Source organism: Lucilia sericata, unplaced genomic scaffold, assembly GCF_015586225.1.
Source record: "Lucilia sericata isolate MDLA Ls3-8-SP2 unplaced genomic scaffold, ASM1558622v1 Contig000203F_arrow, whole genome shotgun sequence".
In the NCBI taxonomy this organism is placed as follows: domain Eukaryota; kingdom Metazoa; phylum Arthropoda; class Insecta; order Diptera; family Calliphoridae; genus Lucilia; species Lucilia sericata.
In genome coordinates, this window is record NW_023994231.1 from 336,003 (window position 1) to 363,619 (window position 27,617).

At 31.2% G+C, this 27,617-nt stretch overlaps 1 protein-coding gene across 1 annotated transcript in view; it reads right to left on the reverse strand.

Annotated features, from left to right (window-relative positions):
• LOC119601984 (calcineurin-binding protein cabin-1-like) overlaps positions 1-27,617 on the reverse strand; it is a 446,878-nt gene that overhangs the window by 285,182 nt on the left and 134,079 nt on the right. Inside the window, exons 5-6 of the mRNA XM_037953280.1 lie at positions 13,840-13,993; positions 103-224 (exon numbers count right to left, since the gene is read on the reverse strand). Of these exons, the coding sequence (XP_037809208.1) occupies positions 103-224; positions 13,840-13,993 (276 nt within the window). The remainder of the gene's footprint in view (positions 1-102; positions 225-13,839; positions 13,994-27,617) is intronic.

Sequence of the window (27,617 nt, forward strand, 5' to 3'; positions counted from 1 at the left end):
ATATTAACTGCTCAAAAGTAAATTAATAAAAATGTGAAATGTTGATTCAGTTCCGAATGTATGTAAAAATAGAATTTCTCATATATATAAATTGATACTTACATGTATATTTCGAAAATGTCGATATAAAGCATTTTTAGCTCATCCGGTATAGGAATAAACGAAGCAAATGATATATATTTCAACCATTTAAAAGTCAGTTCAATTACGTCTATACTCCTTTCCTGAAATTATTATTGTTCAGATTAATATATCAATACATAAACAAATGTCAAAGTTTTTTATTTCCTGTAATATTGAATTTAATTCTTAATAATTTGGTTATAATAAAATCTCGAATAAAAATTTTACAGAATGAAATACTCAAGACTTCAGGCCTATCGACTGAAAAATTCAGTTCAATTACGTCTATACTCCTTTCCTTAAATTATTATTGTTCAGATTAATATATCAATACATAAGCAAATATCAAAGTTTTTTATTTCCTGTGATATTGAATTTAATTCTTAATAATTTGGATATAATAATATCTCTTATTCTCATAAGAGACAGAGATGTTTTAAATCCGCTCCGTTTAATTTGGGTATAATTTAATTATTAGCGCATAAAAAAATTGCACATGGACGCTCACAATAAAAATAGTTTATTGTTTTTATTAGTGTTGAAAAAAATAATCACAAAATTCTTACTTATATTAAAGAAAATAAGAAAAAAATCAACAGGTATTTGTGGCGTTATAATATTTTAACATTTAAAAATACTTTTTGAAAATATCTTTGCATTTTATATTAATAAGTTTTCTCCTTTTGAAAAATAATTTTTCATTCTTCTTGATAATTTTAATTTTGAGTGTTCGTAAAAAATTTCTTTTCTTTTATTATTTTTAAATTAATTTTTTTTTATATAAAATATAAAATTTAGTGTTTAGCTCGAGTTTCCGTCAAGGTACTGCCATTTTGGAAGATGAATCCGGCCTTATGGTTTAAGCAAGTGGAAAGCCAATTTATCACCGCTGGAATCACCTCGGATTCAACAAAATTCCATACTATTGTTGGATCTATCGAAGCTAATGTTCTGTGTGAGGTAAGCGACATCATTCTGCAACCCCCGGAGACGAATATGTATGAAACACTTAAACAACGCACAGTGGTATAGGAAAAAACTTCTAAACGGTTAATCCGATTTTGATGAAATTTGGTATGCACAAAGAGGAGGTGTTGTCGAGTTCAGGTTTTGAATTTGGACCTTATAGGCCAACCAGGGGCCCGGCGGGGGGTCCTCAAATTAGGACACCTCGGCTATGTTAAATTTTTAAAACGATCCTATTTCTTCATTTGAGTTCAGATTTAAAAAAAATTTCGTATATAGAATCTCCTCATCGAGCACTATAAAAATGTAAAAAATGTAAATTATCTCTTATAGTTTAGGAGATATTCGCATTTGAAAATTAAAATTTTAAAATTCTTACCGTCCTTACTTTAGTTTTTTGATAATAGCGGGTCCAAATATTCCCGATTTTCGCCATTTTTTCTATTCGCTTAACAACAAGTTTATATATCAAGCAGTGAAAGAATTATGTAAAAATCATGACTGAGTCCAAAGTTATAGGCATTTTAATTTAAAAATTAAAAAAAGGCGATTTCTTGCCATTTTTTTTGGGAAAAAAGTATCTTTTTCTTTTTAAGTTATCTAAAAAGTTTCTAAGAAGATGTATATAGAATTTATACTTTTTTGAAAGCTGACTTTACATAAAATACGATAAATGAAACAAAACCTAAAAATTGTTGATACCGAAATTGTTGAACCCTATTTTTTATGGAATATTCAATTTTGAGCAAAAATTCTCAAATCGCATAGTCGATATCAAATTATAGTGACCTGTTTTATATGACCCAATATGTTCTTAATCATTTTGTAACGGGTTTCGATAACCCCGCCCCTGGTATGGATATAATAGGCAAAAAACCAAAAAATCCCATTTTTGGGATTTTTTAAAACTTTTTTTGGGAATTCCGGGATTTCTAATAAGAAAATTCGAAATTTTTATTTAATTTTGGATTTTGAGTAAAAAAATCTACCTAACTGTAAAATTTCATCAAAAAATATTCATAAATAAAATTTTTATTGCAATTTGAAAAATTTGTATCTTCGCAAAAACTGAATAAAAAACATTTTTTAATTTTTTTTTAAAAAAAGTATTCCGCGAATTTGTTAATTTTCAAAAATTATATAAAGTTTTGAAAAAAAGACAAAATTACCTTTCCATTGATATATAACATGCCTACCTAATGTTTTTTAAGTGACAAATTAATTAGGGAAAACTCAACATCTTTTAGAAAATATACCTAGCACTATTATTTTCATCCATATATGTAACAAATTTAAGAGTTAACCTTATGGATGAAAATAATAGTGCTAATTTAATAGTGTAATATTTGAAAATTAAAAAATTCGCGGAATACTTTTTTTAAAAAAAATTAAAAAATGTTTTTTATTCAGTTTTTGCGAAGATACAAATTTTTCAAATTGCATTAAAAATTTTATTTATGAATATTTTATGATGAAATTTTACAGTTAGGTAGAATTTTTTACTCAAAATCCAAAATTAAATAAAAATTTCGAATTTTCTTATTAGAAATCCCGGAATTCCCAAAAAAGTTTTAAAAAATCCCAAAAATGGGATTTTTTGGTTTTTTGCCTATTATATCCATACCAGGGGCGGGGTTATCGAAACCCGTTACAAAATGATTAAGAACATATTGGGTCATATAAAACAGGTCACTATAATTTGATATCGACTATGCGATTTGAGAATTTTTGCTCAAAATTGAATATTCCATAAAAAATAGGGTTTTTTTGGATGGACCTGGTCCCTTCGGTATCAACAATTTTTAGGTTTTGTTTCATTTATCGTATTTTATGTAAAGTCAGCTTTCAAAAAAGTATAAATTCTATATACATCTTCTTAGAAACTTTTTAGATAACTTAAAAAGAAAAAGATACTTTTTTCCCAAAAAAATTGCAAAAAATCGCATTTTTTTAATTTTTTAAATTAAAATGCCTATAACTTTGGACTCAGTCATGATTTTTACATAATTCTTTCACTGCTTGATATATAAACTTGTTGTTAAGCGAATAGAAAAAAATGGCGAAAATCGGGAATATTTGGACCCGCTATTATCAAAAAACTAAAGTAAGGACGGTAAGAATTTTAAAATTTTAAATTTCAAATGCGAATATCTCCTAAACTATAAGAGATAATTTACTGCTACGACGACATTTTTATAGTGCTCGATGAGGGGATTCTATATATTCTATTTTTTTTTTAAATCGGAACTCAAATGAAGAAATAGGATCGTTTTAAAAAATTTAACATAGCCGAGGTGTCCTAATATGAGGACCCCCCGCCGGGCCCCTGATTGGCCTATAAGGTCCAAATTCAAAACCTAAACTCGACAACACCTCCTCTTTGTGCATACCAAATTTCATCAAAATCGGATTAACCGTTTAGAAGTTACCGAATTATTTCCTCTTTTTTTTTCCTATACCACTGTGCAACGGCTAAAAGAACGCTTCACTGATTCTGAAGAAAAGCAGTTGAAGAAATTGTTACGCGACATAGAGTTGGGATATAAAAAACCCTCAACACTTCTATGCGAGATGTCTACATTATCTTCTGGAAAAGTATCAGACGAACTTTTGAAGAATTTGGGGATGCAATTCTGCCGTAAGTAGGCAGATAAAATCGCCGACACATCTGAATCTTGGGAGGTAAATGCCATAGCTGGTTCATCAACATTGTCTAATAGAAGTGAGTGAAGATAAATATGTAATGACGTAAAGAGTTAAGTCATTACATGTTTGCAAATATGTCTCAGGTATTTGAAAAATATGTGTTAAATACAAATTTGACATATTTCCAAATATGTTTTTGTATTTTCACCGTATTTATGCAAAATTAATATTTTTAAATAAACTAAAATTCTCAAATGAAAGGAAATTGATTCCCTATCCTTGTACATATTAAAAAATGTCATGTTTTGAATTTTAACACCTTTTCATAGTAGTTGAAGAATTTTTCGAAAATCTTAAGTTTTAACACCATGAAAGGATGCAAACGGACGGTTCATACATCAAATGAAATGGAATCGATCGCCCTACCTAAAGGGATATTGGGGCGGTTCGTACCTCAAATTAAGGAGAATCGAGTCCTCTACTGTTACCATTAATAACATCTTTAAAAAGTTAAAATTTCGATTTTTTTAAATTTTTTCAAAAATGAAATTTCACAAAATTTTAACTTTCGTCCCATCTAAAGGGTTGTTGGGGCAGGTTATACGTCAAAATAAGGGGAATCAACCTACAAAAATATTTCCAAAAAGTTAAGTTTTCGATTTTTGACAATTTTTTCAAAGTTAAAATTTCACAAAATTTTAACTTTCGTTCCCACCTAAAGGACTAATAGGACGGGTCTTACCTCAAATTAAGGGTAATCCGTCCCCTTACCGTTACCTACAAAGACATTTTCAAAAAGTTAAGTTTTCGATTTTTGACAATTTTTTCCAAGTTAAAATTTCACAAAATGTTAACTTTCGTCCGCACCAAAAGAGTTAATGGAACGGGTCATACCTCAAATTAAGGGGAATCCGTCCCCTTACCGTTACCTACAAAGACATTTTCAAAAAGTTGAAATTTCGATTTTTGACAATTTTTTCAAAGTTAAAATTTCACAAAATATTAACTTTCGTCCCCACCAAAAGGGTTAATGGAACGGGTCATACCGCAAATTAAGGGGAATCCGTCCCCTTACTGTTACCTACAAAGACATTTTCAAAAAGTTAAGTTTTCGATTTTTGACAATTTTTTCCAAGTTAAAATTTCACAAAATTTTGACTTTCGCCCCAAAAAGGGTTAACGGAGCGGGTCATACCTCAAATAAAATGTAATAGACCCCTCTGCCGTAAGCTTTTAATACATTTTTAAAAAGTTAAAATTTAGATTTTTGTAGATTTTTTCAAAGTTAAAATTTTAACTTAAGTTAACTGCTTTGTAGCTTTTATTTATTGATTTATTTACATTTACTTTTGTTTTTATACCCTTCACCTTCGTGAGAAGGGTATATGTATATAAGTTTGTCATTCCGTTTGTAATTTCCAAAATATAATATTAGGGTCGGAATATTAAAGTATAAAGTATATATATTCTGTAATCGAGAAAAAACTTAAAATAAGTATAATAGTCTTCCAGTTTTTAACAGTGTGATTCAGATTATTTTTAAACTGTACTCATTAAAATTTAATAAGAAATTTTTAAATTTCTTGTATTCACCCTGTTTTACACAAGATGATCATGAATTTTTCGACAGATTTTCTCGATGCGAGAATTACAGAAACGGGGCACTGAATCCTTATAGACAGCGGAGTCGATTAAGCCATGTCCGTCTGTCTATGTATGTTTGTTGAAATCAGTTTTTAGAGGACCCCAGATATCGGCGAGATCCGAATCTTCAATAATTCTATTATGCGTGCTTTCGGGAAGATCGCTATTTAAAATCAGGAAAAACGGTCCATAAATAACGGAGATATGAGCAAAAATCGGAGACAACCTCTGAAAATTTCATAAAAGATACAATTCATAAAAGATACAACCTCTTATTCGTTGCGTTGTGTATTTTGTTTTTTTGAGTATTTCGTTTCATATGTTTGGATGGCTGTGTGTTTCATTGCCTTGTGTATATTGTTTTTGTTTCTTGGTGTATTCAGTTGCGTTGTGTATATTGTTTTTGTTTTTTTCCGTATTTCGTTTCGTATGTTTGTATGTCTGTTGTTTTACTGCCTTGTGTATTTTGTTTTTTGTGTGTTTATTTCGTTTAGCCTTGTTCTTGTTCATTTTGTTTTCGGGAAAATGAAATAAATTTAAATTTTATAAAATTGATATTTTTAAATACACTGTGGTGAAGGGTGAAGGGCACAGGCGAATATAGCACCTTACTCGTTAATTATAACACCGATCAACAGCAATTATTGGACATACACTCGTGATACTAGAAGTCATTTAAAGTGAAACTGCGTTTTCAGCTTTTCATTTTGTGTTCTTTTTTCCTTTTTAAAGGATCTTAAAGTTTTATGGATATTGAAATTTATTAAAATATGTATATTAACTGAATAATTTTCGCCAAAATTTGTATCAAATGACAGAGGATAAACTCCGGAACTCAAATCTATAATTTGTTTTTATTTTTCAGGACGAAATATTTCAAATAATGTCGTTTGAAAATTTCATCCTTTTTATCCTTTGGAATTTCTAATATATTTTTCTTAAAAAAATATATATATGTTGAAACCTTATGTATTCTTTAATTTTAGTTTCTTAAAAAAATATATGTTGAAACCTTATGTATTCTTTAATTTTAGTTTCTATAGCTTTATTAGTTTAGCCGCTAGCAAAAGTTATATTATTACTCTAAAATTAAAAAACGTATTTCTTAATAAATAAGCAAATTAATTTTAGAAAATACTAGACATTACTTATTGGACGTGAACAAAACTAAATACGCGTGAAAGAGGTGAACCCATACAGGAAAACTGTGTACTCAGTTTTCGACTCCGAATATTGTGTAAAAAGCTTCAAACATTCTCAAATTCGTTGTTTATGAAGCAAATGTCACTAAATTTCGCATAAGTCAGTTTTTTTACTTTCGAAATTACCAAATTTTAGGAGGATCGGTCCATAATTAACCCTAACACTGTATTAGGTCCCTTTAAGAAAATGGCTTTATCGCTCATTATTCGCTTAAAAATACGTGTGGATCTATGAAATTTGAAATAAGTAAGGAACTGAAATCTTCCTAGCGACTTTTATGAGAATGAGTCCATATATGTATAAATAACCCTACTCCCTATATAAGGTCCTCGTCAGAAAATTACCTTTACTCTCATTAGTTACTTAAAAATATGAAATAAGATAAGAATGCAGCGATAAAATTCGAAACAAATAATTGTTGTATAAATAGATGAGGTTAGGTCCATAATTAACCCTACCACGAATATAATTCCTCTTACAAGAAAACAGTTTAAGGTTATGATAATTGGGTAAAAATTGTTTGTATTTAAAAATTAATATTTTTTAATTCTAAAGAGCACTGTCAATAGTCAAATCATCATTAATGGGCCTCGTTCAAATATTACCCTGATGTTCTTATTAATATCGATATATGATAATAAATTATTCATAAATATGGTGGGTATAAAAGTTTCGACATAGCCGAATATAACACTCTTACTTGTTAATTTTTATAGGACATCAAAGTGTTAGGGTATAAACTAAGGGTATAAAATAAATAAAAAGGAAAGGATCCTCGAGCATAATAAAGAAATATATCGTTTTCATTTTCAAGTTGAAAAATGGTAAACATATTATTCCTTTAAATTCCTAAGAATTTGAGGGGGTCAAAGCTGGTTTTTGTCATACAGTTTTTTTTTCCAAATGACTGTAACTTTTCACCTATTGGTCCTAACAAAAATTGTCCAAAGGAGTTTAGAAACTGTTTCAAAAAAAATAATTAAAATTTTTTTTAAATATGTAAATATTTTGTAAAAAAATCGACAAAAATCTAAATTTCCAATTTTGGAATTGTCAAAAATCGAAAAAATAACTTTATGAAAATATTTTTGAAGGTAACAGTAGGAGGACAGATTCCCCTTAATTTGAGGTATGACCCGTTCCATTAATCCTTTTGGTGGGGACGAAAGTTAAAATTTTATGAAATTTTAACTTTGAAAAAATTGTCAAAAATCGAAATTTCAACTTTTTGAAAATATCTATGTAGGTAACGGTAAGGGGACAGATTCCCCTTAATTTGGGGTATGACCCGCCCTATTAACCCATTTAGTGGGGACGAAAGTTAAAATTTTGTGAAATTTTAACTTTGAAAAAATTGTCAAAAATCGAAATTTCAACTTTTTAAAAATGTCTTTGTAGGTAACGGTAAGGGGACGGATTCCCCTTAATTTGAGGTATGACCCGCCCCATTAACCCATTTAGTGGGGACGAAAGTTAAAATTTTGTGAAATTTTAACTTTGAAAAAATTGTCAAAAATCGAAATTTCAACTTTTTGAAAATGTCTTTGTAGGTAACGGTAAGGGGACGGATTCCTCTTAATTTGAGGTATGACCCGTTCCATTAAACCTTTTGGTGGGGACGAAAGTTAAAATTTTGTGAAATTTTTAAACTTTAAAAAATTTTTCAAAAATCGAAAACTTAACTTTTTGAAAATGTTTTTGTAGGTAACGGTAAAGGGACGGATTACCCATAATTTGAGGTATGGCCCGTCCCATTAGTCTTTTAGGTGGAAAAGAAAGTTAAAATTTTGTGAAATTTTAACTTTAAAAAAATTGTCAAAAATCGAAAACTTAACTTTTTGAAAATATTTTTGTAGATAACGGTAAGGGGACGGATTCTCCTTAATTTAAGGTATTACCCGTTCCATTAACCCTTTTGGTGCGGACGAAAGTTAAAATTTTGTGGAATTTTAACTTTGAAAAATTTTTAAAAATCGAAATTTTAACTTTTTAAAGATGTTAGTAATGGCAACAGTAGGGGAATCGATTCTCCTTAATTTGAGGTACGAACCGCCCCAATATCCCTTTAGGTGGTGAAGAAAGTTAAAATTTTATCAAATTTTAACTTTAAAAAAAATCGCTTTTAAATGTATTTAAAGGTAACGGTAGGGCGATCGATTCCATTTCATTTGATGTATGAATCGTTTGCATCCTTTCATGGTGGTAAAACTTAAGATTTTCGAAAAATTCTTCAACTACTATGAAAAGGTGTTAAAATTCAAAACATGACGTTTTTTAAATATGTACATTTAAAGGCAAGAGTAGGGGATCAATTTCCTTTCATTTGAGAATTTTAGTTTATTTAAAAATATTAATTTTGCATAAATACGGTGAAAATACAACAACATATTTGGAAATATGTCAAATTTGTATTTAACACATATTTTTCAAATACCTGAGACATATTTGCAAATATGTAATAACGTAACTCTTTACGTCAATACAATCAAAGCGAGACCTAGTGAAGTTGTTAGGCCTAGTATAGTAGATTACAGTACCATTTTTAGAATCTTCAACATACCCTAAAAATCGGAAGATATTGGAAAAACGCTTCTTTTGACCAGACAGACTAAAAAAATTATATCTCAAAATTTTTTTTACCGATTTATTATTTTTCAACTGTTTTGAAAAGAGTTTCCTTTGTACTTTTCAAAAAGTACACACACTTTTATATTTTTTACGTAAATTTGTAAAATATTTAGATCTAAATACAAATTTTTATGTTTTTTAAATTTTTTTACAATTCAATATATATATAGGTGTATTTATTCGGATTTGATGTATTAAACAATCTCTTCGGCAAACTAACCTAACCTTCCACGATAGAACTATTGTCATGCAAAATTTCCTGAAGCATAAAATCTAGATCAAAAAGTTGATTCGAAAAATACACTGTCTGTTGCCAAATTTCTTGAAAATTGGTTCATGTTTTTTTTTATATGTATATATGTAGTATCCAATCAATATCATATAGAGTCATTTTTAACTTCTGAGGTTAGACCTATTAATATGACGATTTTTATGTAAATCGGTTTAGTAATAATGTAGTGAAAGAGCAATAAAATAGTCTCATATATATTTATTAGTATATATCATACGTTTTGAAGATGTAATGTGTCGTATTGTTGATACCACAACATCCATTATAACAGATTTCATGAAAATCGGATTGGTATTTTTTTGTAATCTTGAACGTAAGTTTGGTATAATAATTGTTTTACAAAAAGGGGCATGGCGTCCGATCCAGATCTTATATAGTTTATAGTTCCTCCTGAGGTGAGACCTATCGGTATACTAATTTTCATGTAAATCGGTTCAGTATTTTTCTGTAAGTCTCGAATGAAATTTTTGTATGTATAACAATTATACAGAAAAAAGTGAGCATAAGAAGAATCGTGACGTCCAATCATGATTTTATATAGTTGCACTTCAGAATAGAACTATTAGTGTTCTAAATTTCATGTAAATCGGTTCAATAGTTTGGCCGTGAAAGCGTAACAAACACACAGTCTCTTTCACATAATTGTAGGATAGGATATATGTAAGGATAGTTTTATAAAAAGTGTTCGTGGAAGGGGCGTGGCATCGGATCAAGATCTTATATATAGCCTATAGTTGCATATTGTGATTGCAAAATTGGTGTAATAATAGTTTTACAAAAAATGGGTGTAAAAAAGGGAGTGTATAGATATAGCCTATTGTTCCTTTTGGGGTTAGACCTATTAGCGGTCCAAATTTCATGTAAATCGATTGAGTAGTTTTGCCGTGAAAGCGTAACAAACAAACAAACAAACTGTCTGTTTTATATATCTATGTGTGTTTTGTATGTTTGTTTGGACTTTATAGACGGCTAAACGGCTGAACCGATTTTCTTGAAATTTTCACAGTGCCTTCCGGTATGTCTGGAAGGAACTATAGGCTACCTTTTGTTTGGAAATTCAAGTAGGCGAGGTGCCACGCCCACATATATATATATATATATACTATTAAAAGTCGCATATCTCAGAAACTACAACAGCTAGAGTTCCCAAATTTTGTATGAACAACTTTGACATCCATGTGAACACATGTTGACAAAATGGGCACAGTGGGCGTGGCACCTCCTACGTAAACAAATCTTAAATTAGTATATCTGAAAAAGTATAACAACTAGGGTCCTCAATTTTTTTCGGGGCCACTTTAGTATCGACATGAATATTTAGGACAAAAATTTGGCGGACTAGCAATAGGGGGCGTGGCACCTCCCATAGGAATTACATACTAAAATTAGTTTATCTTGAAAACTATTGGAGTTAGAATCATAAAATTTTGCACGATGACTTTTAACATCCATGTGACTATTTGGGAGTGAAATGGGCGGATTTTCACAAGGGGGCTTGGTACCTCCCATATGAATTAAATACAAAAATTCGATTATCTCAGAAACTATTAGAGCCAAAATTCTAAAATTTTACACGAACAACTTTGACATCTATGTTAACATTTGTGTGATAAATTAGCGGACTTGATTTTAGGAGCGGGTACCTCCCATATGAATTAAATACAAAAATTAGTTTTTCTAGGAAACTATTGGAGCTAGAATCTTCAAATTTTGAATGAAGAACTTTATCTTCCATGTGAACATTTGGGAGAAAAATGGGCGGGAGGAAGGAGGATTGACACCTCCCATATGAATTAAGTACAAACATTCTTATATCTGGGAAACTGTTAGAGCTAGAATCATCAAATTTTGCACGAAGAACTCTGACACCCATGTAAATATTTTGGTAATAAATTGGTAATAAGGGGCTCCCACACAAAAATTCGTATATCTGGGAAAATTTTATAACTAGAATATTCAAAAACCGTAAAGTCTCTTTTGAATTTATATTGATTTTTGGGCATAGGATAGGATTTGCTACAACTGCTTTTATTGACTTGTAATTTTTTTCAATTAAAGAAAAGTTGAGTTGTAAACCATAATAGAGGCATAATTTTTTGGATATATTTTTTATATTATATGAACTATAATACTCTTCAAATACTTTGTATTAAATGTACCGTTTTCTTTCCTAATCTATTGTCTATAGATCCCCATGAGATATCCTAAAAATTTTAAAATATGTTTAACAAAGTTTCAAAAAACTGAAATTGGAGATTTGGTCAAACAACGACACTAGTTTATATCGAAAATTTCCAGTTTTGTATTAAAAAATTTAAAAGTTAGTTTAGAGTAAATATCAAAAACTTCAAAGCATTTGCCGCGGAAACTTTTTAACGCTCGGGAAAGAGTAATATACTTTTTCGACATAAATTTTTATGCTCTATGTGGAATGGATATTTGAAATTTCCAAAAATTGTATAAAAGTTATAACCCTAATGTACACTCTTCGCCACTAGAATGGCACATATATCAATTTTGTTTTCAAAGCTTATATTTTTGGATCAGGAATTTCTAGAAACTTGTTTCTTCCCCTCATTATAATACATTTTTTGTTCTGAATAAAATGTGATATGAATAGTTCTCATATCTGTAATATTTGATTCTATATAATTTTTTTGTAAATTAACCGAAAAAAGCTCTTGGTAAAAATTCGCCACTTGAATAGAACATCTCCCAGAAATAGTGATTTTATAGCAATTTTTGTAATTAAAACTTATTTATTCAGATTATTTACAACATTAAAAATTAAACTAAGCTTTTTTTGTGTTGTTTAATGTGTTGAACCTCCTTGGTTGACTAACACTTCACAAATCCTGTTTGGAAGCGATTCATATAGCTTGGCCATGTAATTATGATGTATTGAGCTCCAGACTTCTTTAATTGCTTAGATTAGTTCAGGAATTGTTGAATACTGTTTTCCAGACTCATTAACTTTTCAGGCAAGCCATCCCCACAAGTGTTCTATAATGTTTAAGTCTTGCGAATTTGGAGGCCAGTGCAACAATTCAACATTTTGGGCCTCTGTATAAGATTTTAGGATCCGGGCAGTGTGAATCGGGGCGTTATCTTGTTGTAGGATCCAAGGGCTAGGTTCATATAGGTCATTGAAAACCGAAAAAAAGCCTTTTTAACCCAATGTAGTTCTTAGCATTTATTCTTGGGCTTAAAAACTGAAGCTCGGAGGTCCATAATAGGAAATTGCTCCCCATATTATGACACCGCCAACACTGCTATGTAGGTACTATTTTCATGACCTTCGGAAGGATCCATATTATATGGATCGTCTACTTAGCTACTGGCGAATTTTTACCATTAGCTTTTTTCGGTAAATTTACAAAAAAAAAAATATATATAAAATCAAATATTACAGATATGACAACCAATTATATCACATTTTATTCAGAACAAAAAATATTATAATGAGGGGAAAAAACAAGTTCCTAGAAATTTCTGATCCAAAAATATAAGCTTTGAAAAAATTGATATATGTGTTATTCAAGTGGCGAGGAGTATATATATTTTAAGTAACAAAATGCTTTTTAGAATATATCCCAAAAAAAGTATTTTTTGTCACATTTCGAATTCATGTTCTGAGAGACACGTTAATGGCCCGGAGAACTTGCAATAACTTTTAAATTTTCCAACAAACTTTTGGGTTTTATATCTTTCTGAAATGATTATTCTGTGCACATTACGGTTCCTTTACAATAACGTTTTCCTCTTGTAAATGTACCTGGAAACTTCAGAGACGTTGCGGCATCAGCCTAATTTTTTCATGACATAGTTTTACAATCCAAAGAACAATTCTAGAGGGGGGACGAAATTCGCAATTTCGATTTTTTCAGCTCTCTAATGAACATATATGGTCCCATATATGATAATTTTTAGCTGGGTTATTAAAATTGCACGGGGAAAAACGTTGACCTCAATGCTTTTATATTTTTGAAAAGGGCTAAGTCCACAAAATACATTTTTAACAATCAACTGAGAAAAAATAATCAATAATATAAAATTTAGGACTTTCTTACATATTTTTTCCTTCTTATAAGATTTTTTGCATATTTGTTGAAAAAAAATTTTGTTACATGAAAACCATTGTTAGAGTGTTGTATTTTATATAAAAATAACTAAAACTCTTAAATTTTATTTTTTCTCCTAAATTAGGAAATTTAACACTTTTTAGAATTTTCTTCCTTAACGAATGCAAAGAACTCAATATTTTAATGAAGAAAGTTTAATTGCATTTAAAATTTTGTTATTAGAGAAACTTATAAATTTAGTGCAGTACAACTTACCTTAACTTTTATAGTGAAATTTTTGAATTCCTCATTTGTAGCTAAATTAAACGAATCCTCAGACAAATGCGTTTTACATTCCTTACATTCGATATTAAATTGGTTCCCATTTTCCGAAATATCGCTAAATGGCCATTTGTCTTCAATTGGCGTGCTAAAATAATAAATAAAAATCTTAATTTTATAACTGTTAGAGTTTTGAATTTACTTTGTATAAAAAATTCTTTGTTTAAAAGCTAAATTTGAAACATGTTATACATAGATTTAAAAATATTATCTTTTGTAATATTTTTTTATTGATTCTAAAATAAAGAAATTTATTAAACGGAGTTTTTTGTTAATTAATTTTGATAATTTTATAATGCCTATAATTTACGTTCATCACGATTTATCCGATCTGTGCTTGATGAATTAAATTCCAACATGATGGAGCCACCATCAGTAAGCAGTCAATCAGCCGATGTTATTGCCAGTTTAAATAACCTAGCAAAAGTGGTAGTGGAAAGACGTAACGACATTGCATGTACTCATAGTATCATTGCTTGTAATACTAGTCCTTGTACCTCTAGCTATCAGATGACTCAACAGGATGTAGGAAATTTAATTTATTTTCCTGCAGAATCAACTGCTCCTTGCAATGTACCTGAAGAGTGACGTGTGTTTAGTCAAAAATTTTCCCCAACATTTGAGCCGACGTGTATGATTTGCTATTATTCTCCGGTAACCCAGATGAGTGGCCGTTATTTATTGCCACTTATCTGGCAATAAATAATTCAAATTCTGAATTTGATGGGTCCTGAGAGAAGCAGTTGCATCAATGTTTGTTCATCCCGATAATGTACCTAATGTCATTGAAGAACTCGAATTTCGATTTGGACGTCCGGAATTTTGGTACGGTCCCAACTTCATAAAATACAACAGTTTCCAAATAACAGCAAATAATAATTTTCTGTCCGAAAGTAAGAAATGTTGTGGCATTTGTAAAATCCGCTGTATGTAGTCATCATCTTATGACTACAACACTATTGGAAGAAATGGTCTAAACTTCTGGATGATCAAAAATTTGACTGGGTAAAAAGCGCCACCATTATAAAACCATTTCCAACAGTTATGTACTTTTCGAAATGGCTTGGAGATTTAATGAAAGTAGACAGTTTAATGCCAAATTATGTATCCTCGTCACAAAGCCAACCTGTCAAACAAATGGTACTTCTTGATAGTAACAAAAAGTCGAACGTCAAATGTACTATTATTGTGTTTCAGTTGTCTCCGAAAGGTACATGCTGTCAATAATTGTATTTTTAAAAAACTTAGCAATATCAATAATTGTAAAAAGTATCAATATAAGAGTCTTCACGAAGATACAGAAACAGCCCATATTAGTACTGGAACTGTAGCTGTCGAACAAGCCGAACAAACTTCAAATCAGATATTAAATTGCAGAAAATAACTACAGGCAAGTAAAATGTTTAAAATATTGCCTGTAACATTGACTGGTACTCTTGGTTCTTTAAAGACATATGCAATATTTGATGAAGGATCCTCCATATCTCTTATTGATGAAAATACCTCCAAGCTTCTGGGCTTAAAGGGGAAGTCATTGAATCGTACTCTCCAGTAGTATGGAGAAGAAAACTGTATGGAAGATTCTTACATTGTAAACTTGGAAACAGAAGGAACATGTATCCCAAAAATGAGATTACCCCTCAAAAAAAGTCCACACAATAAAGAAGCTTGATTCAAGTTCACCTTTAGAAGACCACATTGATGCCAAACCAGTAATTCATCTTGGATTAGAAAATGCATTTCTTGGTACTCCTATTTCCGTCAAAGAATCCAATGATTTTGACTTAATTGCTATGCAATGTAAACTGGCTGGCTATCATATGGTTTAGTAAAGCATTATGCTGCTCACCCTATTGTATTACTAATCATAGACGACGAACTCAACAATATTGTTAGTGATTTTCTGTACCACGTTTCTGCAACTTTTAGTGAGAAGATATCACGTCGATTTGTGAGTAAAAGGTGTTTCTATAACTTAAAGTGAGAAGATGCAATACGACTTACGTTTTTATTGGAAATTTCCAATAAAACAGCTGTCAAAAACATAAAAATAAAAAGAAGAAAACAAAAATTGCCAAACAACAAAACAAACAAAAATTATAGAAATTAAATGAAAAGTATTCAAAAAATTATCCCAATAAATTCTCCCCTGGCAAATTCTAAATTAATATGCCCACGTACTTTTTCAGCTTTTGCTTCTACTACTAGGTAAATTCTCTAAAAGATGTTGAGTTTTCCCTAATTAATTTGTCACTTAAAAAACATTAGGTAGGCATGTTATATATCAATGGAAAGGTAATTTTGTCTATTTTTCAAAACTGTATATAATTTTTGAAAATTAAAAAATTCGCGGAAGACTTTTTTTTAAAAATATTAAAAAATGTTTTTTATTAAGTTTTTGCGAAGATAAAAATTTTTCAAATTGCAATAAAAATTTTATTTATGAATATTTTTTGATGAAATTTTACAGTTAGGTAGATTTTTTTACTCAAAATCCAAAATTAAATAAAAATTTCGAATTTTCTTATTAGAAATCCCGGAATTCCCAAAAAAGTTTTAAAAGATCCCAAAAATGGGATTTTTTGGTTTTTTGCCTATTATATCCATATTGGGTCATATAAAACAGGTCACTATAATTTGATATCGACTATGCGATTTGAGAATTTTTGCTCAAAATTGAATTTTCCATAAAAAATAGGGCTTTTTTGGATGGACCTGGTCCCCTCGGTATCAAAAATTTTTAGGTTTTGTTTCATTTATCGTATTTTATGTAAAGTCAGCTTTCCAAAAAGTATAAATTCTATATACATCTTCTTAGAAACTTTTTAGATAACTTAAAAAGAAAAAGATACTTTTTTCCCAAAAAAAATGGCAAAAAATCGCCTTTTTTTAACTTTTTAAATTAAAATGCCTATAACTTTGGACTCAGTCATGATTTTTACATAATTCTTTCACTGCTTGATATATAAACTTGTTGTTCAGCGAATAAAAAATTGCGAAAATCGGGAATATTTGGACCCGTTATTATCAAAAAACTAAAGTAAGGACGGTAAAAATTTTAAAATTTTAATTTTCCAATGCGAATATCTCCTAAACTATAAGAGATAATTTACTGCTTTTTTATAGTGCTCGATGAGGAGATTCTATATACAATTTTTTTTTAAATCGGAACTCAAATGAAGAAATAGGATCGTTTTAAAAATTTAACATAGCCGAGGTGTCCTAATTTGAGGACCCCCCGCCGGGCCCCTGGTTGGCCTATAAGGTCCAAATTCAAAACCTACAACAACTCGACAACACCTCCTCTTTGTGCATACCAAATTTCATTAAAATCGGATTAACCGTTTAGAAGTTACCGAATTATTTCCCTCTTTTTTTTCCTATACCACTGTGAGAAAGTGATTCTGAGTCGATCGGTATACTTTATTTTAATGCGTTACAAACATCAGCACAAACGCATAATACCCTTCCCACTTTAGTGGTGTAGGGTATCAATATTTTCTTCAAAATTCTATTTGTGCAATAATATTGTAGAATTCATGAGATTAGTTTTGAAATTATTTTGACATTTTGATTTTAATTAACACCAAAAATAAATCGTTGATATGCAGTTTCCTTCCAAGAATGAAAAAATAATTTATAAATAGAATTTCAATATATTTCATTAAAATATGTATATGTAAATATTTCGAGTATAAATTCACTTTCAACAAAATAGAAATTACAAAAAAATATAATTATAAGATTTATGTTAAGAACATCATTATGAATCATTGAAATCATAATATGTTCACTAATATGCTGTTACAAAATTTAAGAAGAGAATATTTTGAGTGTAAAATCAATTTTAATTAAAAAGAAATTACAAAAAATATATAATTACAACACTTTTAAATCATAATTTGCTAGAAAAACGCCATTTGAAAATTTTATTTTTTTATTTTTTTGTCGATGATTGCTGGTGAGAGGGGTAGAGAGGAATTTAAAATTTGCATTAAAGAAATACTATTTATTATTTTTAATCAAACTAAATTGTTTTTATGTTGAAAATTAAATTTCATTTTTATTACGAATAAGTAATTAAAAAGGATTGTACAAAAAAAGTCACGAATAGTTGCTTGTACAAAATTACCGTATAAATGTTCATGATTTTTTGGAAGATTCTCAAAAGAGAAGAAATTTCACCTAAGTCAGCTGTTTTGTAGTTTTTGCAAATAATTTCAACAAGCATCAACTTTGAAATTGATGCACTGATAGCCATTACACTGCGTTTCTAATACTTGTCGATGACGCTTTGAAACAGTATGCATTGTCAATATTTTGTACTGCGGCGTTATAAAACACTATACCTTGTTCGTATACAAAGCAACTGACGTTTTGGATCTCCTATGGTAAATTTAGTGTCTGCATTTAAAAAACATAAACTTTTTTTGGTTAAATATTTACTGTATTTCAGACCCCTCTAGTGACCGCAATTCGTATTACAAAAATATAATTTGTATATTTTTAAGAAGGAAATTTTGTAAGCTTTCAGAAAAGTCTAAAATTTTTAATTTTACTGTCGATCATATTTTTGTCTCTGGAAGGAATCGACGATTTTGTGTATAGCGTTAAATCTGAAAACGAAACTATTGCAATTTGTCAGCAAGTCGTAAAAGTTCATTCCGACGGCGGATTTGAGTTAAGAGGATTTATTTCAAATAGTAAGAAGCTGGAAGACACTGCACTTTAACTCAAAATACAGAACTGGTTAACATTGAAAAAAAAATACACTGCTCAAAAAATTCTGGGAATGTATTGGGACAAAACAGAAGAAGTCTTTCAATATAAAATATATTCTGTGCAAATATTCTTTTACACGTTTTTGTAGATGCAAATCAAGTTCGTATTCAACATGAAATGAAAGCAATGTTGCCTTTGTAATGAAAAAAATTAGATGTGCACCGCTGAAATTAATTATTCAGCAAAACCAAGTTTGCATTTTGTAAACACATGTTTGGTCAGATTCGCAAACAATAATTCAATGGATTTATTAAAGTGAAAGTCGATTCAAAGGTTTTGTTCTTTTTTATGAAATTCTCAGAGGTTATCTCGGATTTGTGGTTATACCTCCGATATTTATGGAAGATTTGAATTCCGAAGATATCTGGGGTCTTCAGAAAATTGATTTCAACAGACACACAGACGGACAGACTGACAGAGAGACGGACATGGAATGACAAAATTATATACGGAGACTGTCTTTAATATTCGGTTTTTACATTTCCGTTTTTTCTGTTCTTAATTTTTAAATAAAAATTAAGGTATTTTGTACTTATTGTTGTACATATTAAGAGCATTTTATACATACCACATTTTTTATATACATCCATTAAATATAATAAAAAATTTTAAAACATGAAATATTACATAAATTTATGATTCATTTATATTCGGTTTTTTCATCTTACGAAAAAATTAATAGCTGCAACCGTTCAAAAATTGCCTGAATAATGGACGAATTTATATCATGACCATGATGGAATAATAAGGTGAAGTCAAATCTACAAAAACAAAAAAAGTTGTATACTTATGTCAAAAAGTGTATATGTTGCCACAGTGGTCTTTTGTATACCGTAAACAAAGAAAATCCCACATGCCCAAAATATCTCTACATCAAACAAATATACATATGTATATTACAACTAAAAATTTTTAAATATGTGTATATGGGAGGTTCAAAAAAATTATGAAATTTTTATAATAACACCGCGTTTTCGGCTAAAGAGAAATTTTGATGAAATTTCTATTGTAGTTAGCATTCCCCCCGGGGGCATGTTACCTTTGCGAGACCTCCGCCTTGGTGTTATTGCAATCCCGGGGTATAAAGAGGTGGCCAATACCTCCAGTCTGACCGGGGCTGAAAAATTGGTTACAGTCTACTGCCTGGCTTAGTCCTTGCATAGAGGTCAGACCAGAGCACCGCATAATCTGGTACTACGGGTGGCCAGTTGCCCGCAGGACTATGTCCTGGCTGGTCAGTTGGTTGAGGTTCCTTCGGGATCCACGTAGTGGCTGTGGTTTAAACCCAAATTCGCGGGAAGAGTAAGTTGCGGTTAAAAGACTGATGCATGATAATAGTCAATATTTCGGGATAAGTTCGGTGCTGTTGCCGAAAACAACAGATACCCCACAGAGGAGTGACTGTGGGACTAAGCGTTGGAAATGGGTTGGAGTCAATTGTATATGATACGGAATGGATGTAGAGGTATGCGGGCCTCACCCACCCGTATATCTAAATGAGTGTGTCGTATGTTTTTCTCTTATGAGTGTGTCGAATAAATGAGATGTGTGCTGGGTTGAATGATGATGGATGAAAGGTATCATATACAAGTGATACCGATTAATTTTCCTTCCTTGTCCAGATATGTTCAGAGTATACTCTGTTCATATCAGAATTACCACAGCGTGTCACTGTGAGTAAGAACAATGTCTACGGCTTATTGATGGATCGTGCTTCGGTCCACCGGTTACGTCTCTAGGTGCTGTTGCCGAATCAACAGAGCCATAGTAGTGTGGTTGGGCGACATTATGTCGGGGTAGATTGAGCTTGCTTATGATACCTGTCTTTCCCCAACGTGACTACTTTGGCAAGAGATTAGATAGCTCGAGTACTCCAGCAAAGTACTTGCGCATGGACCGGTCATAGCCAATGTGCAAAAATTGCCACCTGAGTTCTTCATTGAAGAAAAAGGGGCGATGGTAGACTGTTCTCAAGTCTACCCTGTGGATGAAAAAGACCACCGTGAGATAAGGCCGACACGGCAGGTGCTCAAGTTAAAACTCTCGACAGTCTGTAGTTAGCATATCCCTTCTTATCTACAATTAACTGTTTTTTTCATTTCTAAATTTAAATGAATTATTAATCCAAAAAATCGTTAAAATGAAAACCAGTCCGGTTAATTTAAATTTTGTAAAGAAATTATATATTTACATGAATGAACTTTTTTATACTTTTTTAATGCAAAAACGTGCATTTTTTCAAACGGCTTAATTTTCATATAAGCATCATTGTCAGCTACCGTTTGATATATAATGTTCCCAATTTAAATTGGCGGCTTAGGTGTGCTTCATCGATTTATGTTGTGAAAGAAACCCCGCGTATTCAGTCCACGAAAGGCCTTGATTGATTTTTTTTTACGCAAATCAATTCTTTCCATATAAAGATTGATTATTAATAAAATTCAGAATTTAAAATTTGTTTATAATGCGGAAATTAGCTAAAGTAAAAAATGAAAAATTTGCAATTTTTTTTATTCGCTCTAAAATCTTTGCATGCTAATATTTTATCGCGGCTTTATGATTTCAACATGTAAAATTTAAAAATATTTTGATCACGCGAAATTTGGGTTTATTGAAGTTACGCTGTTAGTGTGCTTCGCGAAAAAGCCCTTTTTTCGAAATATTTTCCAATATTTCTCCCGCAGTGATACCTTCTAGAGCACATTTTGGAGATAACCATCAAACGACGCGTAATTACAATGTCTACTTTTTCTCATTTATACATTTTGCATAACCGAAGAGCCGCAAATATTACATCCAAAAAAACTGCAAATTTTGTAAAATTGTATAAATTTGGTTTCAAAACATTGCGACCAAGTAATTCTTTACTTATAAATGACACAACAATTAAATATTGACTATAGTCATTCAACAAGTGTATACAGCTTACAGCAATTAGCAAAAATTACTTTCTATGTTGTAAGCAGCACTCATAATATCAAAAAGTTGTAAAAAAAACTACTTGGTTTTAATCACATTTTTGAGAAATTTTAACTTTGAGTGTTTATTTCTCCAACATGGAACTACTCTCGACCACAAAAGTTTATGGACGTATTCTTTCAAGTCTTGTGTATAAAAATTCGTCATCGCTTAATTTTCAAAATATTAAACGAAAGAAATATTTAACGCATAAAGTTGATTTCTTAAAATCTAAAACAAAAAAGAATTTCCCATATCTATTAGTGAATTTGATACAAATACACAATTTATTCTGGTGAGGATTGCTAGATCCTCTATCGGGACCCTAAAATTGGCGAATTGGGGACGTTCGACCTGTTTGTAGCAATAAGTCGGATACCGGGGAAACAAAATACCTGGGGGTGACCAAAATCTAGCCTAAGGTACTGCAGCCGGTACCTTAGTATCATTGTTAGGCGGAGATTGAGTCAATCGGAAAAACGGCGACAAATCGGATGTCTGACTTGTAGCAAGCGGTTCGCTATATAAACGTGTTTAAAAAAGAGACTGGATGGAGTCTGTAAGCTGGCAGCCCCAGCACCATCATAGGATACAACAGGCCAATCACCCACTTATCCGAAATACCCTTGATTAATGAAACTAATACGAGAAACTTTGAAACCCAAACCTTGGACTATGGAAAGTAAGAACGCTTCGGGAACCCTCAAGACTAGCCCAATTGAAATTTGAAAAGTTTAATGTTGCTGTTCTGGGCATAAGCAGAATGAGATGACGTGAAAAGGCTAACTGGTATCGGCAAATGGAAATGGAGGAACAACAATGGTGAACGTTTTATAGAATAATGCCAAACTTTTGATATGGTGATTGGTGGTACACTATTCCCACACAAGAATATACACAAGTATACATGGACATCACTTAGTGGCAATACAAAAAACCAGATCGACCATATATGTATTTGTCGGAAATGGAGAGGATGTTTACAGGACGTACGCTCTAAGATAGGAGCTGATATCGACAGCGACCACGAACTTGTGGTAGGAATGATCAAAATCAAACTCAGGAAAATTTACATTGAAAATAAGGGAAGGGTGAAAAAACGGCTAGACGCCTCAACACTTAAAGATCAGGCTAGGAAAGATAGAGTTGGGGAAGTACTGGGAGAATGTGTACCAGCAAATTACAGTTCATGGGACGAAACTTACAATAAACTTAATAATATTGCAATGAGAAAAATTGGATACAAACAAAAGGAAAGAAGGAAACTATGGATATCAAATGAAACCTGGAGACTTATTCAGGAAAGAAATGACCTGAAAAGGAACATTGTGAATAATCGATCAATTATGGAACAATATAAGGTTATAGCAAAGGCCGTTAAAACCTCAGCTAGGAAGGACAAAAGAAAATACTTCCAAAACATCGCCAGTGAAGCCGAAACTGCAGCAGGGGCAAACAACATGCGAGAACTACACCAGCCTGAGCAAACAGAACAAGAACCACAACCATATGGTGAGGGATAGGGAAGGTAACCTCCTTACAAACGTAGAAGACCAGACTAAGCGATGGAGGCAACACTTTAAAACAGTCAGCAACATTACGACTAATGACGACGAGGAAAGTATGGAAATTCCTGTAACGCAATCATCCAATAACAGAATACAGTTCGATATTCCGGACATAGAGGAAATAAAATCCGTCATTTTAAGATTGAAAAGGAATTAAGCCCCGGCTGAGGATGGCATCCCATCAGAATTACTACAAACGAATCCTTCAGCTGCAGCGGAAATCCTGTATCCCCACATAAACGAAGCTTGGACAAACGAATGCCTTCCGGATACATGGACCAAAGGGGCAAATTCCTGTAACGCAATCATCCAATAACAGAATACAGTTCGATATTCCGGACATAGAGGAAATAAAATCCGTCATTTTAAGATTGAAAAGGAATTAAGCCCCGGCTGAGGATGGCATCCCATCAGAATTACTACAAACGAATCCTTCAGCTGCAGCGGAAATCCTGTATCCCCACATAAACGAAGCTTGGACAAACGAATGCCTTCCGGATACATGGACCAAAGGGGCAATAATAAAACTGCCAAAAAAGAATAATCTGAGTGTGACAATTGGAGAGGTATAACTTTGCTCAACACACTCTACAAAATAATGGCCATTATTATTAACGATAGATTGCAGCCTATGGAGGAGCTACTTAGGGATGAACAAGCAGGGTTCCGACCACATAGAAACTGCCTGGATGAGACAAACACCCTTCGAATAATAATTGAACAATCGATAGAATTTCGAACACCACTCTATATGGTTTTTATTGATTTCAAAAAAGCATTTAACACAATAAAACGTGGAGCTATGTATATGGTATGCGTTGAAGGCTAAAGGCGTACCGGAAAACTGGTTAAACTTATGCAGGCTATGTACACCAACGCAACGATCCACGTTAGACATAATGGTATGATAAGTGAGTCATTCTATACCAACGTAGGAGTCAAACAGGGCTGCCCCCGCGGTTGTGTTGGATGAGCTCATGCTGAAATTATGTGAAAAGAGAAGGGGAATTATCTGGACGTCCAACAAAAGATTAGAAGACCTGGATTTTGCAGATGATATTTGCTTATTATCCCATAACTTCCACGACATGCAAAGCAATTTAAACGACCTGGTTATATTGGCTGAAAATGAATAAGGCATTATAATACAATTCCAATTTATAATATATTAGAAAGTTTTGTTTTTAATAATATTATATATGTAATCAATTACAATTGCCAAAAAAGTATAATATTAGACTAAAAATAAAAATACTTATTTTATAACGTATTACAAACACATATATATTCTTATAAAGATTTTACTACAAAATTAAATGAAAAATACTCTTGTTTCATTGCGTGGAAATTTTGTTTTTTATTACCACAATTTAAACAGTTTTCATTAAAAATATTATGTTTAAGATATACATAAACATATAACGTGAATTTTAATGATATAAACAAATACTCATTTAATTATAAATTTATATTATTTTAGTATCCTGAAAATTGAATTAAACCCTATGTAAATAAATGATTTTTTGTGCATCTGGCAACTCGAAATGGTGCATTTTGACAGTTGTATACAACTTTCATTAAAAAAAAAAGAATAACAATCAGCTGTTGAATTGATTTCACCTTATAAGTGCACCCTGATAATGATGTTGAAATAAGTTAGTGTATCACGTGCAATCATTTTAGAAACGGCTTTTTTTAATAAAAAACAATTAGTCTTAAGGAAAAAAATATGTTTAGAAAAAAAAAAATAAATTGTATTTTTGCATTATGAAAATGAATAAACCTATAAAAATATTGGTGAAAAATTAATGTGTGTTTATATGTTTGTATATTTGAAGTTTATAGTGTATTCCTGTATATCCGGAAGAGGTTATAGGCTACTTTTTATTTTGAAATTTCAAGTGGGAGAGGAGCCACGAGACCATATTAAGAAAATATTAAATCAGTATATCTGAGATAATATAACAGTTAGAGTCCTCAAATTTTGTCGGAGCCACTTTAGAGTCAATATGATTATTTAGGATAAAAAGTAGGAGGTCTAGCAGCAGAGGGCGTGGTACCTCCCATATAAATTATATACACAAATTCGTTTATCATGGAAACTATTACAACTAGAATCTTAAAACTTTAACATCCATGTAAACATTTTGGGTTATAAATTGGAGGACTACCAATGAGAGGAGCGGTACCTCCCATACAAATTAATTACAAAATTCGTTTACAATGCAAATAAATAGAACTAAATTCTTCAAATTTTGCTCGAAGAACTTTGATATTCATCTGAACACTTTGTAAAAAAAACAGGGACGATTTTCATTTGGGGGCTTGAAGCCCCCATATACATAAATTAAATAGAAAAATTCGTATATCTGAGAAACTATTAGAGCTAGAATCTTCAAATTTTACATGAAGAACTTTGACACTGATGTGAACATTTTGAGAATAACGGGCAGATTTTCAATGGGGGCTTGGCACCTCTCATATGAATTAAATACAAAATTTCGTTTATCTGGGAAACTAATAGAACTAGATTCTTCAAATTTTTCACGAAGAACTTTAATATTCATCAGAACATTTTGGAGAAAAAAAGGCGGACTTTCATTTTGGGGCTTGGAGCCCCCATATGAATTAAATAGAAAAATTTGTATATCTGAAAACTATAAGAGCTAGAATCTTCAAATTTTACATGAAGAACTTTGACATTCATGTGAACATTTAGAGAATAACGGGCGGACTTTCAATTGGAAGCTTGGCACCTCCCATATGAATTAAATACAAAATTTCGTACATCTGGTAAACTATTAGATTATAAAAATTTTTCATAGATTACATTAAAATCTTAATTAACGTTCGGGAAAATTGGCGAACTTGCAATAATTTGCGTGGCATCTCTCATATGTAACAAATTGTATATGTGGAAAACTATTGTAGTAAGAATCTTCAAAATCGTTAAGTGGGTTTTTTATTTATATTGCTTTTAGGGTAGCAAAGCACACTGGGTATAGCTAGTCTATATATAAAAATGAATGTGTGTTTGTATGTTTGTATATTATAGACTACTAAACTGCTGAACTGATTTTCTTGAAATTTTCCGTGTATTCCTGTATGTCTGGAAGAGGTTATAGGCTTTTTTATTTTGAAATTTCAAGTGGGCGCCAAGGAGCCAAGAAAATATTAAATCAGTATATCTGATATAATATAACAGTTAGAATCCTCAAACTTAAAATTTAGCAGGAAGAACTTTAACATCCATGAAAACATTTTGGGTTATAAATGGGCGGACTACCAATGAGGGCACCTCCCATATGAATTAAATACAAAAATTTGTTTATCTGTGAAACTAATAGAACAAAATTCTGCAAATTTTGCACGAAGAACTTTAATATTCATCTAAACATTTTATAGAAAACAGGGCAGACTCTCATCTGGGGGGCTTGGAGCCCCTATATAATTAAGATTAGTATATCTGAGAAACTATTAGAGATAGAATCTTCAAATTTTACAAGAAGAACTTTGACATTCATGTGAACATTTTGAGAATAACGGGTGGACTTCCACCTCCCATATGAATTAAACAAATTTCGTTTATCTGGGAAACTAATAGAACTAGATTCTTGAAATTTTGTACGAAGAACTATATTATTCATCAGAACGTTTTGGAGAGAAAAGGGCGAACTTTCATCTGGAGGTGCTTAGAGCCCCCATATGAATAAAATAGAAAAATTCGTTTATCTGAGAAACTAGAGCTAGAATCTTCAAATTTTACATAACGAACTTTGACATTCATGTGAACATTTAGAGAATAACGGGCGGACTTTCAATTGGGAGCTTGGTACCCCCCATATGAATTAAATACAAAATTTCGTATATCTGGGAAACTATTAGATTGTTCAATTATAAACTAATGCTTAAAAACAACAACAACGAGATAAAACAGTAATGTTTGAGTAATACTGCTTATATATGTTTGAGGGTGGTAATACAATGAATTTGGATAGGTACAACAGTTAATATTTCTTTCTGCCCTACAGTGTTGTCAGAAAAATTTAGACTCATGTCCACTATCTTAGGTTGAAAGTCTCCAAAAAAAAGTCACCATTTTTAAATTGAAATCCTCATAGCGAGACATATCTCACAAGCTGCGTCATCTGGTAGTCAGTATAGAATTAAACTAATAAAAAGTGTCGGCACAATCGTAGCCGCCAATGTTTTATTTTTGGTTCTTCAAAAGGTACTTTTCGAATTTTTGTATAATATTGAACCTAGAAACGTGAAATTATGCATATAGATCCCAGTTTAAGTGAGAACCTATAAAAGGGGACTTTCTATAATATTGAACCTAGAAGCATGAAATTAATTATTTAAAGCCCAGAGTAAATGAGAATCTATAAAGTGGGACTTTTT